This window comes from Dendrobates tinctorius, unplaced genomic scaffold, assembly GCF_039654945.1.
Source record: "Dendrobates tinctorius isolate UK_male_01 unplaced genomic scaffold, ASM3965494v1 ptg000019l, whole genome shotgun sequence".
Lineage (NCBI taxonomy): Eukaryota > Metazoa > Chordata > Amphibia > Anura > Dendrobatidae > Dendrobates > Dendrobates tinctorius.
The window spans coordinates 70563077-70580796 of NW_027361687.1; the positions used below are offsets into that span (position 1 = coordinate 70563077).

The window sequence follows — 17720 nt, forward strand, 5'->3', positions numbered from 1 at the left end:
TGCCATGAACAAAGGAAGAGAGAGAGGCAGCGAAGACGGCGGCGTATGTGGATACATCCGATTGTTGAACTCCGGGAGAGCCGTGGGGCATACCACACCCTCTACAGCGAGCTACAGGCAAACCCGGAGAAATTTACAGATTATATCAGGATGTCCCACGAAAGTTTCATGGATTTGCTTGCTCGTGTCCAACAATCCATCCGGAGACAGGACACACAGCTCCGTCGTGCGATTCCTCCTGAGGAACGGCTACTGGTGACATTACGGTATGTTTTAAAAACCAAGGGGTGCGGTCTGATGGTTTTTTTTTAAATTTAGTATTCAAAACCGTGGGTAATTAGTTTTCGTGAATGTACTAATATTTTATTTTATAGTTTTTTAAAATAATATACATAAATATTAATTTTACTTCTTTGTCTGTTCACAGATTCCTGGCGACTGGAGAAACCCTATCTTCACTACACTTCCAGTACCGTATTGGAATCTCTACCTTGTCTGGAATTGTTGCTGACACCTGCCGGGCTCTCTGGAATGTTCTTTGCCCAGAATTTATGCCCCTGCCCACCGCTGAAAAGTGGATGGAAATTGCTGACAAATTCTGGACAGTATGCAATTTTCCCAACTGTTTGGGAGCTGTTGATGGTAAACACATACGGATCATCAAACCCCAAAGAACGGGATCTGAGTACTATAATTACAAAAAGTACTTTTCAATAGTACTCATTGCGATTGCGGATGCCGGATGTATGTTTGTAGCAGTGGACATTGGAGCATTTGGCCGTGGTAATGACTCACAGGCTTTTAAAAACTCAGACATGGGCCGGAGGTTGTATGGCAACCAATTTAATTTCCCTATGCCACGGCCTCTTCCTCACACCGAAGCTCCGCCACTGCCCTTTGTAATGGTTGGCGATGAGGCTTTTCAAATGTGCGGAAACTTACTGAAACCCTACTCCAGCCGGGACTTGGACCACACCAAAAAAATATTTAATTACAGGCTGACCAGGGCCAGAAGAACTGTCGAGTGTGCTTTTGGGATTCTTGTTTCCAGATGGCGAATTCTGGGCACGGCCATTAATCTTAAACTTGAAACAGTCGATGAGGTGGTGAAGGCCTGTGTGGTTCTACATAACTTTGTGATGGCTAAAGAGCACCCGACCTTTGAACTGGACGATGATGCTCCTAACCCATTGCCTGAATTCACTCAGCACACTCTCAGGTCATCCGTTGAAGTTGGCCAAATGAGGGACCAATTTGCGGCCTACTTTATTTCTGATGTAGGACGGGTGCACTGGCAAGATGAAATGGTGTAATGTTTTTGTTTGTTTATGGTAATAAAAAACCTTATTTGATACCATTACTGAGTGCACTATATTTTTTAAACTCCAATTTAATAAAAAACTTCCCATGTATAACTGAATTTTTTGATGTTCACACACCTGGGCAGGTAAATACACATATGAGTTAAAATGCAGCATTGCTAGTCTGCGTGAAATATATTGTAACGAGCAAAGCTGCAGGCCATGAATCAGGAAACCATTTTTTTTCAAGAGAAAATTGTGCAACTAGTTGAAAACAAAGTATGTGATTTTCTCAAAACACAACCCTCAAAACCCAACCCCAATGAAAGTCCATGGGGAATACAAGTCAGCATTGAGTGGATGAATGTAATCTGCTCCATTCCAACTTACAAGTTATTACACTAGGCCTTGGAATGACTATACTAGGCCGTGGTATTTCAAATATGAGTATAGTAGGCCTTGGGCCTACTAGTATAGTCATATGTGAAATACCACGGCCTAGTATAGTCATACCAAGGCCTACTGTAATAACTCGATTTTTAACAACTAGCATCTTGTTTCACAAAAAACTTTCAACAGTTTGTTTTTCATGAAACCAGATTCTAGTTGGTAAAACTAGAGTTATTACACTAGGCCTTGGAATGACTATACTAGGCCGTGGTATTTCAAATATGAGTATAGTAGGCCTTGGGCCTACTAGTATAGTCATATGTGAAATACCACGGCCTAGTATAGTCATACCAAGGCCTACTGTAATAACTCGATTTTTAACAACTAGCATCTTGTTTCACAAAAAATAAACTGGTGAAACTAGAAAGAAACTTATAAGTTTCAACAGTTTGTTTTTCATGAAACCAGATTCTAGTTGGTAAAACTAGAGTTATTACACTAGGCCTTGGAATGACTATACTAGGCCGTGGTATTTCAAATATGAGTATAGTAGGCCTTGGGCCTACTAGTATAGTCATATGTGAAATACCACGGCCTAGTATAGTCATACCAAGGCCTACTGTAATAACTCGATTTTTAACAACTAGCATCTTGTTTCACAAAAAACAAACTGGTGAAACTAGAAAGAAACTTATTTTTAAGACAAGTTTCAACAGTTTGTTTTTCATGAAACCAGATCCAAGTTGGTAAAACTCGAGTTATTACACTAGGCCTTGGTATGACTATACTAGTCCGTGTTATTTCACATATGACTATACTAGGCCTTGGGTTGGTTTTTAACATGTATTTACCCATCAGTGTGTGTGAGTGGCGCAAACAACATTAATGAAACTTAGTAATGGTGAACCACAAATGTAAATTTATTTTTTATCACAAAAATAAACCAAAAAATTATTTTTTCCGGCGTTTGGGGGCAGATGGTTTCAATTTGGGGGTGTGCAGGGAATATGCAACACTTGCTGTTGAAGACGGTGTTTGAGGGGAAGGGGCAACAAAACTTGTGGGGGAAGGTAGTCCAGTTAAGGGAATCAAACTAGGAACACTTGGAGGAGAGGAAATCTGTTCAGGTACATTAGTTGTAATGGCATGTCGCCGTAGGCTTGTGTGCCTGGACCGACTTTGGCCCAATGCCCGCCTTGATGGATTTCGCCTTGAAGTAGGGGCAAATATTGAGTGTAGGTCCCCCGTCTGCAGGTGTGGCTGCTGCTGCTGCTGAGGTGGCGGCTGCTGCTGCTGAGGTGGCGGCTGCTGCTGAGGTGGCGGCTGCTGCTGAGGTGGCTGCTGCTGAGGTGGTTGCAGCTGCTGCTGAGGTGGTTGCAGCTGCTGCTGAGGTGGCTGCTGCTGCTGAGGTGGCTGCTGCTGCTGAGGTGGCTGCTGATGAGGTGGCTGGAGCTGCTGCTGAGGTGGCTGCTGCTGCTGCTCTTCGTTGTCAGTGCTCGTCCTTGCAGGAGGACTGGTGGCGGCAGTGATGGTCCAGGTTTGCAGAGTGGTGGTGGCAGGGCTACTACACGTTGTTGTAGCGGCAGGGCTGTTCCATGTTTGCCTAGTGGTGGCTGAGCTCCACGCATGCATGGGAGTGGCGGTGGTGCTCCAGACAGGAGCAGCGCTTGCCATGGTGGTGTCGGTGAAGTGACCAGCTGCACTCAGACTTGTGGTGGTGTAACGGTGGGTGTCCTGGCTTTGAATAGAGGTGTCCGTGCAGTGGTATGCAGCACAAGTCGGTAGTGAGGTGAAGCGAGTCAATGGTGGCACAGGTGGAAAGGACACCACTGACTGCTGACCGTACCGATTATGCTGCATAGCCTGCAAGAAAGCATTGTTGCAGGCCTGCAGCACATTCAGCTGTTGATCAGGACTAAGGTGTTCCGCCATGCCCTTTTCAATCTTACTAAAAAAATGGTGTGCTGGTCTGTTGAGGTCGGCCTCCAGACGGTCAAGGCGCTGTTCTACAGAATTGAAGCGGTGTTCAAAGTGGTTAAAACCACGTTCCATGAGTGCAAAACCGCTTTCAACTCTGTCGGACAGTGACTTGAGGCTGGAATTAAATGTCTCGCTCAAATGCATAAACTCGGGCAAGACATTCCTGTCCAAGGCCCTCTGCCGCTGGCGGGTAGTGCCCGCATAACCAGTGGCAGAGACCTGGGACAGGGGAACACCTGATGGCCCAGCTTCCTGGTCACCAGCTGTGTGCGTGGTTGACCTGCAAGGTGCTTCCTGGCTGTCGGATGGCTGGGACGGGTCAGAGGACGTCCGAGGAAGGACCGCTCCAGGGCCAGGTTGCAGGGTGCTGCTCCAGGTGCTGTTGAAGAAAGGAAAATCATTACTACCATGCCTTTACAAGAAGCATCAGCTGTGGATTAGAAAAACACAGATTAATAAAAATAAAAACCCAAAATTTATAATACTTACGATCTCGTGGCAAGGACCGGTCTTAGGAACTGCAACGCGTTATAGTGACGGTATCTAGTTCTGGTCCTTGACGCAGATCCACTGCGAACCTGGCCCTCAGCACGAACATCACTGTTGAAGTGGTCCTTGATCGAACGCCAACGTGTTCGGACTTTGTCCACTGTTGATAAAAAAAAACAGTGCCGTCAAGGACAACAGTCACTGCGGCACAATGTAGAAATACAATACTCAAAGCAGTCACTGTAGACCACGATGACACTGTTGGGTTTCCTGCTAGAATACACCTAGCACGAAACCCAACAGTGCCGTCAAGGACAACAGTCACTGCGGCACAATGTAGCAATACAATACTCAAAGCAGTCACTGTAGACCCCGATGACACTGTTGGGTTTCCTGCTAGAATACACCTAGCATGAAACCCAACAGTGCCGTCAAGGACAACAGTCACTGCGGCACAATGTAGCAATACAATACTCAAAGCAGTCACTGTAGACCCCGATGACACTGTTGGGTTTCCTGCTAGAATACACCTAGCACGAAACCCAACAGTGCCGTCAAGGACAACAGTCACTGCGGCACAATGTAGCAATACAATACTCAAAGCAGTCACTGTAGACCACGATGACACTGTTGGGTTTCCTGCTAGAATACACCTAGCACGAAACCCAACAGTGCCGTCAAGGACAACAGTCACTGCGGCACAATGTAGCAATACAATACTCAAAGCAGTCACTGTAGACCACGATGACACTGTTGGGTTTCCTGCTAGAATACACCTAGCACGAAACCCAACAGTGCCGTCAAGGACAACAGTCACTGCGGCACAATGTAGCAATACAATACTCAAAGCAGTCACTGTAGACCACGATGACACTGTTGGGTTTCCTGCTAGAATACACCTAGCACGAAACCCAACAGTGCCGTCAAGGACAACAGTCACTGCGGCACAATGTAGCAATACAATACTCAAAGCAGTCACTGTAGACCACGATGACACTGTTGGGTTTCCTGCTAGAATACACCTAGCACGAAACCCAACAGTGCCGTCAAGGACAACAGTCACTGCGGCACAATGTAGCAATACAATACTCAAAGCAGTCACTGTAGACCACGATGACACTGTTGGGTTTCCTGCTAGAATACACCTAGCACGAAACCCAACAGTGCCGTCAAGGACAACAGTCACTGCGGCACAATGTAGCAATACAATACTCAAAGCAGTCACTGTAGACCACGATGACACTGTTGGGTTTCCTGCTAGAATACACCTAGCACGAAACCAAACAGTGCCGTCAAGGACAACAGTCACTGCGGCTCAATACAGAGCAGGGAAATACTCACTAAACGCCTTTTTGGAGGATGCTGTGGCGCTGTCCCAGCCATCCATCAACGCTGCGGCCACCTCATTCCATAGCCGCCGGGTCACCACAATGTCCTTGTGCAGCCGGTCACGGCTGTCCCACAACGGCGAACGCTCCTGGACCAGGCTGATGAGCTGCTCATTATCCAGGTACACGTCTTCATCTCGTTGTGGAACCTAGACAAAACACATTCATTAGAATAATCCAATTTAAATTGAATAAAAAGTTACAAAAAAAGAAACATAAAAAAGAGTAAAAATAGAAGATAAAAAATAAAGAACATTACAAATCATTTGATACTTACATTCCGTATCACCACCGGGACTTGGCTTCGCTGCTCCTGCTCTTCGCCCTCACTAGTCCCGTCCACAGAAGAGGATGATGACGATGTCTTAAAAAAGTTGAAAAAAACGTAAGAGATTTGGAGAAGCAGCAGATATACTTACCAGATGCACAAAAATAATCACCTCACGGTCTGCTTGCGCCAATTCCTGCCGCGATGGGGAATACTCTGATTCTGAAGACATACTGCATGTAAAAATAATAAAAATCATTAGTACATACATAATTTAAAAGGACAGGCATATAATGTAATATACTCACATTCTTCGCTGATATAATGGGTTCTTGGTTGACTGTCTGCTCTTCAATCTGTCAGTGTAGTAGTGGCAGAGTTTTGGCAGGCACCTCCTTTATATAGACTTTTTTTTTTTGACTTTAGAAGATTATAACTAGGACAACAAGTGGACACCACCAAAAAAACGCAGCGCTAAAAAAACGCATACCTGCGCATGCCAGTGCGCACGTATGCGCATCCATAGGCTATAATGGCCATTTTTAGCGCAAAACGTGCGCATACGTGCGCATGCGCTTTTTTCAAGGGCCAAAAAATGCAACATGCTGCGTCTGGAAAATACCAACGCACACCCCAAAAAAACGCAGAGCATGAAAATCGCATACATGCGCTGACCAGTGCGCAGGTATGCGCACCCATGTTAAATATAGGGGAAAAAACGCATGCGCAGGTATGCGTTTTTTTCCAGCGCTAAAAAACGCAAATGTGAAACCAGCCTAACACAGTCCTTTTAGCATATGCTGCTGAGGAATATACTCACAACCTACGCTCACATATGAACATGTTTAAAACAGGGAAAGGGGAATATATTGCAGCTTAACTTCATTGAGCAAGCCTAATCCAACGTGAAATCAAATATCCGTCATAGAGTTGGGGCACCCCGTACACATTTACATGTCCTGATGAAGGTGAAGTTTAATTTCTGCTTTTATTCATTATCAAACTCAATAAAGTCTCAATAACAAACTCGCTAGAGTCTCAATACTCATTTCATTGGAGTTGGTGCTACTCGATTCGCACGACCCGGTCCGTCAGGCACGTCAGTTGTCTATGGTCACCGGAGAGGAGCTGTGAGAACAGCCTCCTACCTTCCTGCATTCACGGCTCTTCTTCAGATTAGTCGTTCTAATGCATCACACTGCAATGATAGCGTGGCGTCAGGATGGCTAATCAGAAGAAGAGCCGCGGATGCTGGGACTGATTCACACAAACTCTACTCATCGTGTCCTCACTGCTCTCAGCTCCGTGCCCTTGGTGCCCTCAGTGCCTTGAGCTGACGACCTCGCTGATGTCAGACATTCTGGCTGGCAACCCATAAAGATGGCAATTTTTGTTATGTTGTTGTGCATTGCAAGTTACTTCTGCACAAAATTCTTCAGAAATAAAGACTAATCGCCAGCTGTTTTTCAGAATAAATTTTTGTGGAAATATGCAACTTAGCATTTTAGTCTCACAGTCATTTGATTTCTCAATCTGTGTTTGACTGCAATATGTGAGGAGCGAGTCTTTTCCTTCCTTAATACACAGTATTGTGAAAAAGATATTAGGCAATTTGTTCTCACTAATGAACGTAGCGATAGCAAATTTATCAATGTTTTGTAACTGGTGTGAATGTATATAAATTTATTTAATAACCCGTTCACGCCGCAGCACTTTTTTGTTTTTGCATTTTGTAAGGAGGCTAATGGCCGTATAATCGATGGGAGGTATGTGACACAGAGATGGCTGCTCCCTACGATGCAACCAGGAGTATTTTGCTTTAATGCACGTGAGCACTAAGATGTTGTTTCGTGCACCTGTCCAGGTTGCGGGTAGCTATGAGAGATGGATGGGTCTGGCTACCCATATACCTCCCCTGTGTGTGTGGTTACAGCTTATGCAATGGAGGCTGTTGTTTGGCACATGGTTTGTGTGCAGAAAGGGAGAAGGCTTCCTGTGTATGTGGCTCCAGACCCAGCCTGAGTGCTGGACATTACCCCAGCCTGTGTGCTCACAGGCCTGAGGGAGCAGAATCCTGTCAGGACCTGTGTGAGGTCAGGGTCATGTGACATGGCCATGTGAGTTAGCGGTGGCTGGTGTCTTGGGAGAAAAGGAACTCGTTCATAGCTCTTGGAGGAGCTAGAGGTCTGTGCTATGGATACTAATGCTTTGTTTTTGCCTGCTCTAAAGGCTGTTTTTCCTTTTTGTTGGTGCTTCTAGGTTTATGAAGCAAATAAACACATATGGACTTTGAAAGGAACATGGCGCCTGTCTTCCTCTTTTCGCACCTCAGTGAGTAAAATCCCTACAGTTGGTGCTAGACTGTGGGCCAGGAAGTACCTGGGAGAACTACAGCAGGTGTTTGCTGTGGGTCGGTGGTTCTAAGAACTCCGGGCGGCTTGCTGTGGATCGGCGGGTCCACGAACTCTGGGTGGCTGGCGGGGGATTGGCGGGTCCACAAAATCTGTGAAGACGAGCCATGCAGAGTGGAGCGGAGTGGTGCAGAGCCGTGTGGAGAGGTGCAGAGCAGTGCAGAGCCTTGCTGTGCAGAGCAATGCAGAGCCGAGCAGAGCGGTACAGAGCCTCGCTGTAAGGAACTGTTGGGGAGGATAGACTGCCGTGCACAGGCGGTGAGGGCATGGGGAGTCCACAGCATGCACCCCAAGGAGGGATGGTTCCCCAAAAGGGGGTGGAGTCCTAACAGCGGGTGGTGACCCAAACAAGAATGGTTGCCCAAAAAGGAGTGGAGTCCCAAAATGGGGGCGGTAACCCTAAATGGGGTGGAGTCCCAAAAGGGGCGGTAACCCAAATAGGGGTGGTGGCCCAATAAGGGGCGGCATCAAGTGCACCGAGGGACTGTTGCCAGGAACAATGTTCAAACAGCACGTGCCTGGTATCCTGTATCAGTAATACAGCTGACAAGAGGTGTTCTGTGGAAGTCAATGGGGAGAGCGTGGCCGGACTTCTGGACTTAGGGAGCCCAGTGACCCTGGTGAGCGCCACACTCCCTGTCTATATGACTCCCGGAAGGAAGATGGAAGTCCACTTCATCCATGGGATCGCTAGGAATTATCCGGTGTCCAGGGTAATCATTGAGACACCCACTATTTTTACTAGCCATGTCGTCACTGTAGTCCCAGACTTGCCATACCCTATTATAATAGGCAAGGACTTTGAATCGTTTTGGGACTTGTGGAAGGGAGCCCCACCACAGCAGGCAGCTGTAGGGGTTCCTGGAAATGTGATGCATAAAGAGGAGGAGGTAGCGCCCCTAAGGTCAATGTTCCAGAGTTAGGGATGATCGGGGAAAAGTGTGGGTCTGACCAACTCTGGGACTTAGCTGGGATGACCAAATGTGTGAGCATTGAAAACAGTGTAGCTACAGGAAAGGGGTCCGACACCTGTTTTAGTGGGGACTTGTTATTTCAGGGTGAGTAATGGTGACTCCCATTCAGACAGTGACGCAAGTGGGAAAGAGTGCAGTAAGGTTGACCCGGGTACAAATGGCAAGTCTTCCTCTCGTCGCCGGGACACAGCAGCCGCAGAAAAACAGGTCAAGCTACACTCTCTGAGAAGACATAAAGAAGAGACAGGGACAGGTGACAACAAGGTTAATGTCCTTGATAAGGGGGTTACTTTACCATTGACAAACCCTAGCACAGAGGTAGTCGATGTCGTGTAGGAGGGTGGACTAAGACGTCGACTGATCTGACTGTAAATAGTTAATATGTATATGGGTTATGTAACATGCATCTCTGTAACTGTATTAGTATGTCTCATATTGTTATAAATGTACGGGTACTGGTGATTAGAACAGGAGATAGGAACAGTGGAGTTCAGAATCCGGCCATTAGGGGGAGACATAACACCAGGGAAGGTCTCAGAACAGTCTGGAAGGTGGGCAGAGCAAGTAGGGGATTTCCAGATTCAGAGGATAAAAAGGTTTTTTTTCCCAGACCTAGAGAGCCCAGAGAGGGGGGTGGCCCCTGGAAGACAGCTGCAGGGAAAGAAGAGCCTGGGGTACCAAATTGTTGGAGAGCTGCACACTGAAGGGAAGTAGGTGTGGCAGCGGGTGGATGGACCGAGTAAGTGATCGCTGTGGCCGGTGGCCTAAGGTAGGCGCAGTTAAAAAGGCTGAAACGACGTCGCACCGGGAGAGCGGAGGAGGGAAGGAGGAGACGTGTAACAGGTACCCAGGCAGGTGTATGGAAGCTGTTCGAAAGGTTGCTGTGTTCTGGAGAAGAATAAACCGTTTTTTGTGAAGCACTCCTGGCTCTGGACTCCAGTCTTTTCACTCATCGGGGAGCGGATCGGGGACTGCATCGGGAGTACAGAGTGTGCTGTAGGGACCACCCCCCTGGTCGGCACACGTTCTACAAGTGGCGTAGTTGGCAGGATCTCACTACCCAAAACAGGCGGTGAAACCACGCCAGAAGACAAAGAGAAGGATCCGCAGGGAGCGGGTTGAAGATTTTGCTGGCGTAAACTGATATTTGGGACTGTGACTAAAAACTCTCAGATTTGACCAAAGAAAAAGAACCTGATAGTGACTTTGCAAAATAACAAAAATGGACTGTCTGTGTCAGCAAGGGGCCCTCTGGGGGCGTGACAGCTTCTGGATGGCGCCAAATTCAGATTGTCAACTATGTCGGGTCCGCCCCTGGGAGGAATGGTATATGCCGATTGACAAGCGCCCTTTCCCAATTAACGCTGGAAAATGGATGGAGAAGCCGACGAGAGCCCCACCCTGGAACGGGGGTGGACCTAATGGAAAAGCGGGTGCGGCTGCCTAACGTCAGTGAGCCCCGGGAAGTCGGACAAGATGCGTTGCTGCAGCTGCCATGTCCTCGGACGAATAGAGGGGCAGTGGTGGCGGGAAGAAGAGGCCCGTCGGATTACCTGCACCTGGGAGCCACTGCCGGAGTACAGGGCACTTACCCAGGTGGAAGAATCCCGGAGCAGGCCAGAGCCTCCGAAGGCCGGATCTGTGGAGCTGGAGTAGGGAGAAAAGATGGAGGCATGCTCGCCCGCAGCACAGGCCCTGCCAGAGCAGTGACTGGAGGAACTGCCGGTCATGCTCCCCGCGGAACCATCATGCCTGGAGGCTGTTCCTGCCGGACGGCAGGATGAAGAGCCACAGAGCACCCCAGATGGCGAGACTGGAAGCAGCGACGGGACCGTGGAGCCCATCCAGCAGTTGGAAGCCGGTGACACCTCGGAGACCCCAGTTGCCCGGATGCACCACCTCCTGCGGGAGCTGCGGATCAGCTAGATAGAAGCCGCGGCTCCGGGGAAGGTGAGTGCTTCCCTGCCCCAGCCAGTGATGCCACAGGCAAGCCCCGCATCACCGCCCCATGGGGGAACCAGGCCCAATGTCTGCATCCCCGAACCTCAGCCTCCCTGCTCAGCCTCCCCGGCCAACGTCCCCAGCCCATAGCGGGTCCGTGGCCTATGCGGGGCCATCCGTCTGGATCTCCGATATCATAGCGCAGAAGAAGACCAAGGAGCGGGAGGTCTGGGCACTCCTTCATGAGAAGGGGAGGCCGCTATGTCTGTTCCCCGGAGCCATGGACAGCTCGTCTATACCAAGGTTGAGCGGGGCTACGGGTTCATCAAAGAGACAGAGACTGGCCACAAGAGCTATCTCAATGCAGCCTCCATCAAACACGGAAGGGCCCTGCAGATGGGGGACTGGGTGTCCTTCTATAAAGAGTATTGTCCTCGCAGATATTATGCCGTGGCGGTCATCGTGTACCCAGAGGAACGCGGACCTCTCAGGAGGGAGGAGGACTCTCGGGTATCGGGCACGGAGGACACCCGTGGCCCTGGGACTGCCAATCATCCCGGAGGCTCCTTATTGGCGGAGTTCCCTTTGGCCGGCGGCAAAAGTCGGTCAGCAGGGGATAACCCAGAGCACCGCTGAATCATCAGACTGCAGGACTACTGTGCACGGTTGCACAGCATGGGGACTCTGTCTCCTGAAAAAGCGTGGACATATGCTGTGCTCCCTGCAAAGGAAGGGGGAGCCTTAATGTGAAAAAATGTTAAATACTGTTAATATATTAAAATGAGAAAATGTTAACAATGTTAAAGATGTTGAAAATATTGGATATACAGTATGTCTCTGATAATTGGTAAACTGGTGTTAGAAGCAGTTCAGTCCACGTATTGGGTCCTTGGTGGGAAATACCCCAAACAGGAGAAGGGGAAATAGGCCTGTTAGGCTTCGTGAAAGCCTCGGTTGTTCCACCCTAAGACGAAAGATACAGATTTGTGGTGCCCTGTGTCTTTACCGCCACAAAATGGTCAAATATATACTACCTTATATGTGTTTTGTAAATGATGAGAGTTATGCTTTCTCTGCTGGGACACACAAACACACACAATTTTACCTCACTCCCTTACTTGTCTGAAGCTTAGAGCTTTGCAGACATACCCTAAGTGGGAGGGGGAGGAGTCGAGTTGTTGTTCTGTGAAGAAGATGGTGTCACAAGATGGAGATTGTTCAGGGGAGCAGTGACATGTGCTCTCCCCAGGAACAAGGCTGAGGAGAATCAGGGCATCAGCCCCTAGGCCATCTATGCTCTCAGAGCCGGATGGCAAGCTGAGAGACTGTGAGGTTCATAAAACCAACAGCAGAGTGTCTTCTCCCAGGAATACTACAGCAACCGAGGATCAGTGAAGGATTGTGCAAGAAGAAACTTGTGCTTCACACAGGATCCAAGCTGCAAGCTGCCGGGGGAGAAATCACAGTGAGTAAGTGGCTGTACTGGAAGTTTCAGACTTCAGGAAGCCTTGGTCCCTGAAGGGATAAGAACAGCAGGAAGTTTACACCAAGTTTTAGCAGAGAGAAGGATAACTCCCATCGTGTAGAGCAGACTGTAAACCTGGTGAGGGTTGTAATTTCTCCTCTGAACTCCGTCTGAATGTCAGTAAATGATAAAGTGACTTTCCTTGTCTCCTGCCTTGATACTCTGAACCATCTACTTGAATCACAATCTCTGGGGGTCAGCCCTGGTTGGAGGGGGTTAAGCATCTGCACTGTCATCACAATCTACCCCCCCAGGGATCATCTGCAGTGCCGGCTATCCTACAGTCGAACACTCCAACTGGCGTCACATACTCTTTGTCAAATATCTTTTATTTTTACTTTATTTTTCAACCCCCATTTCACTGTCCCTGGAGCACAGGCACTGGGCATTGCTGCCACCCCCATGACCTCCTGAATCTAACGCTCTCCGGCGACCTGAGTACCCCGCTCTGGGTGAGAAAAAACTTGGTGTCACGAACAGGATCCTGCGTGCCTAAAGCCCTACAGGAGCAAAGACCTGCAGCAACTGAAGTGGTGAGTTGCACCCCTGCATGGGTTAACTAGGGGGGGAAGATGTCTAATCCTGGCGACACTCAGGGTGCAGCAGCTGCAGCTCCCATATTGCCTCTCACCATGCCTTATATACCAGGTGCGGCATGGCTGCCACAGTACACTGGTGAATCGTACACCTTAAGTGACTTCAAGGAGAAGCTGCGCAGCATGTTTGAAATTTACCCTGCGTCAGAGGAGCAGAAAGTCAGTATACTTACAAGTCAGCTCAGTGGCGCTGCTCAGAGAGAAGTTAAATCTTGGCCAGCGACTGATAAAAGGACTGTAAAAGACATTTTTGCTAAACTACTTTTGACACCCATACTGCTTCAGAGATAAAGATGCGATTTTTCAGCTGCAGACAGAAGCCACTGGACACTGTTAGAGACTATGCCCTTAACCTGCAGGAGGTGCTGCGAGCCATTAAACAAATAGATCCAGACAGTGTAAGAGATTTGAACAAAATGCTGAAAGAGCAGTTCATTGAGGGTCTTTTGTCTGATTCCAGTAAGGCTCTACTGTGCATGATGTCATTGCAGAACCCTGACATGTACTTTGTTCAGTTTAAGGACAGATCCATCCGTATCTTAAGAGAATCTACCTATGTCTGCACTGAGCCAGTTAAACATCCAGAAGTTACGTACCACCAGGGGGCAGTATCCTCACCCTAGGTGCCTGCAGTACAGCAGGTGCAGACTCCAGTTGATGATTCTACTGCAGATTTACAGCTGTAAGTACAGGAACTGACTAAAAATGTGGCTGCTTTATGTAAAACTGTTCAGACTCTCCAGACTTGTTCCCCCACAAAGAGGATCCAATTAGCATCGAGCCCAGATGATCTCCCATGGCAACGGCCAAAGAGGATGCCACAACAGCAGTGACGACTGACCTACACCGGCAGGAGATCCACAGACCGATTTGACCCTTCCGGAAGACCCATCTGCAGACGGTGCCATAAGGTTGATCATATTGAAAGAGAATGTCCTTTAAATGGGCGACCCCTGGGGCTAAGGACCAACCTCCAGGAGTAAGACAAGCTGGTCCAACTAACTGGAGAATCAGGTATGTGGGAGGATGTCCACTTATACCCATGGTAGTGGATGGTATCCCCTTCACCGCCCTCATGGACATTGGATCACAGGTAACCACAATGTCTCACACACTGTACCAGAGATATTGGACTGATGCTGATTTCACCCAACTTCCTGATGGTGACTTGTCACTAATAGCAAGTAATGGTCAACCTTTGACACAGGTGTGGTACAAGGTTGTCATTAAAGTGGGGAAAGTGGAGCTCAAAGCTCAAGGTCTCGTGGTGGTAGAGATGGAAAGAGGAGAGTGTCAACCTATCATAACATTGGGCACAAATGTGATTGAAAATTGTTTAAGTGAGGTCATTACCATTTTGCAAGACATAGCTGAGTCGGCCCCGTACAAAGAACAGCATGCCCTCAATAAAGATATCAAGGCCCTTGTGCAGCAACACCAGGTGGAGTTAACTGGTGGAGAGATTGGTAGTGTAAGGGTGAGTGATCCCAACTTCATTATGCTTCCCCCCAGGAGTGAGACTCTCATCTGGTGCAGAGCAGCCATAGGCATCAGAGGACGGGACTACCAAGCTCTTCTTGAACCAGTCAATTCCCCTGCTGACGGCCAGGGGAATTGTTGATGTTAAAAAGGGCAGGGTCCCGGTACGTGTTCTGAACTGTGGGGAGGAGGAAGCTCGCTTGCCCTGTTATGCAACCGTAGCCAAACTATTCACAGTCAGCAACAATGATATTCAGGCTGCAGAACCCTTGGATCCATCTGAAGCGACGGATGGCATTGGCTCTTCTGTTCAGATGGAGGAATGGTTCCAAAAGATACATGTTGGCACCGACTACACTCCTGTACATCAGAAAAATGGAGTACAGTGGGTGGTACAAGAATACGAGAGGGTTTTCAGTAAGCATCCCTTGGATTTTGGGCAGGTAAAAGGGTTGCAACATAACATCCCCACAGGAGATCACCCACCTATCAAAGAAAGATATCGTCCCGTACCTCCAGTTCATTATCAGTGTGCAAAAGGTATGCTAAAGGAAATGAAACAAGCAGGGGTAATCAGGAATAGCTACAGTCCTTGGGAAGCTCCCCTGGTGTTAGTCAAAAAGAAAGATGGTACCATGCGCATGTGTGTAGATTACAGACAACTTAACAAAATTACTCACAAAGATGCATACCCCTTACCGCGCATAGAGGAGTCCCTAGCAGCGTTAAAATCAGCTAGGTACTTCTCCACTCTGGACTTGGGCTACTTTCACACATCAGGTTTTCGGCGTCAGGCGCGATCCAGCGTCGTGCCGGAGCGCCGGATCCGGCAAATATTTTGTAAAACCGGATGTGACGGATCCGTTTTTCTGCCGGATCCGTCTTGTTCTTGACAGACAAAACCGGATCCGGCTCATCCGGTTCATCCGGTTTTTGTTCCGTTTTTCGACGGATTACGCCGGATCCGGTTTTTAAAATCGCCCCTTGTGGCCTTCCGAACGGGATTGGCTACTGAAAAACTATATATAGCGTGTTCCTACAGCCCTTCTTTGACAGGTTGTAGAGGAGAAAGTGCAGGTTGGAGAGAAGAGAAAGTTACTGGCGAAGATGGATGTTGTGATTGGAAATATTTTGAAGAATTTGGCGGATTTTACAGCGGAGGCGAATCGTTTGAGGGTGATTGTTCTGGGGAAGGAGAGAGCGAGACAGCAGCGCATCAGGCATCGTAGACGACGTTTGTGGATCCACCCCATCACAGCCAAGAGAATGACGCGTGGGGTCTATTCTACACTCTGCATGGACCTTAGACGAAACCCGGATAAATTTTTTGGATATGTTTGGATGAAAATGGAGAATTTTGATTACTTGGTGGAGCGCATTGCACACCTCATAAGAAAATCGGACACCTATTGCCGCTTCTCTGTTTCACCCACAGAGCGTCTGATGGTGACTTTAAGGTAAGCCACATTTATTGGATATGCTCGCATCAGAGCACACTTTCACTGCAATCTTGTTGGTGGTAGTTTGCATCTCCAAGTGTTATAGCTGAGTTTTGGTATGTAATGCTGTGATTTTAAACTAATTGATTGTTTTTTAATTCCCCACAGATTTCTTGCAACTGGAGAATCCCTTTCGTCACTGCATTTCCAGTACAAACTCGGTATTTCCACCATATCTGGAATAGTGAAGCACACATGCCGTGCACTGTGGGACTCCTTAGCTGAAGAGTTTTTACCAGAGCCCACAACAGAGAGGTGGATTGAAATTTCAGAAAAGTTTCAACAGATATGTCAGTTTCCGAACTGCTTGGGCGCTGTGGACGGGAAACATATCCGCATTGTAAAGCCAGCCGGATCGGGATCGGAATATTTCAATTACAAGAAATATTTTTCAATTGTCCTCATGGCCATCGCTGACGCGGAATACAAATTTATTGCTGTTGTTATTGGGGCCTATGGCCGCTCCAATGACTCTCAAGTTTTCAAACTGTCTGCCATGGGGCGTAAACTGTATGGAAACACCTTCCAGTTCCCATCCCCTAGACCGCTGCCGCAAACATCTGGTCCACCTATGCCATTTGTCTGTGTAGGGGATGAAGCCTTCCAGCTGTCAGAACACCTTTTGAAACCGTACAGTAGCAGAGGATTGTCAAGAACAAAACGCATTTTTAATTACCGCCTCACAAGAGCAAGAAGAATGGTTGAATGTACCTTTGGTATTCTGACAGCCAAATGGCGGGTCCTATTGACTGCGATCAACCTCAAGACAGAAACTGTGGACGAGGTGATCAAAGCTTGCGTGGTACTCCACAATTTTGTTATCTGCAAGGAACCCATTTCCATTGAGGACACCTCTGAAGAAACCACCTTGCAAGATTACCATGACATTACCACTAGAAGTTCTGTGACGGTTTCAGTAATGAGGAACAATTTTGCACTATACTTTATGTCACCTCAAGGCAGAGTACACTGTCAGGATGACAGAGTGTGAAAGATTTGTGCCCTAACCAAACTTGTGTACCTTCTGTACCAACAGTATATACCTTTGCCTACCAAAGTTGGCTATCTTGTCATGGTCTTACTATTTTTACCTTTAGGCCACAGGTGTGTACCTGGTTGTGTTTTATGCAAAGTATTTCACCTTTTAACAAAAGTTGTGTACATTGTTAGGAAATCACCAACAATAAACACAACTTTTTAGGTGAAATACTTTGCTTCAAACACAACCAGGAACACAACTGTGACAAAAGGCTAAAATTTACCCACAGTTATATACCTGGTTTTGATTACCTTTTTACCTTTGAAATACCCTGTATTTAACCTTTTTTTTTAAACATAGTTCGCCGCAGAAAGAAATGACAGACAACCATTGTGAAATGATAATTTAACTTTTATTTAAAATATTTTTTTTTTTGTAAAATGTTTTTAATGTGCAAAAAACTTTTTTAATAAAGGTTTTAAACCAAATGGGCATTTTTA

The 17720-nt window shown here is 47.5% G+C and overlaps 1 protein-coding gene across 1 annotated transcript; it reads right to left on the minus strand.

Annotated features, from left to right (window-relative positions):
- Positions 1-2642: 2642 nt before the first annotated feature.
- On the minus strand, positions 2643-4377 carry LOC141082654 (uncharacterized). Its single transcript, XM_073566605.1, has 2 exons — positions 4161-4377; positions 2643-4050 (listed from the first exon to the last, which is right to left on the minus strand). The coding sequence occupies exon 2, from the start codon at positions 3813-3815 to the stop codon at positions 2643-2645; it is 1173 nt and encodes a 390-aa protein (XP_073422706.1). The 5' UTR covers positions 3816-4050; positions 4161-4377.
- Between the last annotated feature and the right edge of the window lie 13343 nt (positions 4378-17720).

What these genes read in the sequence shown, in the direction of transcription:
- LOC141082654 (XM_073566605.1), bottom strand. Translation starts at nt 3,815, where the DNA reads ATGCATTTGAGCGAGACATTTAATTCCAGCCTCAAGTCACTGTCCGAC.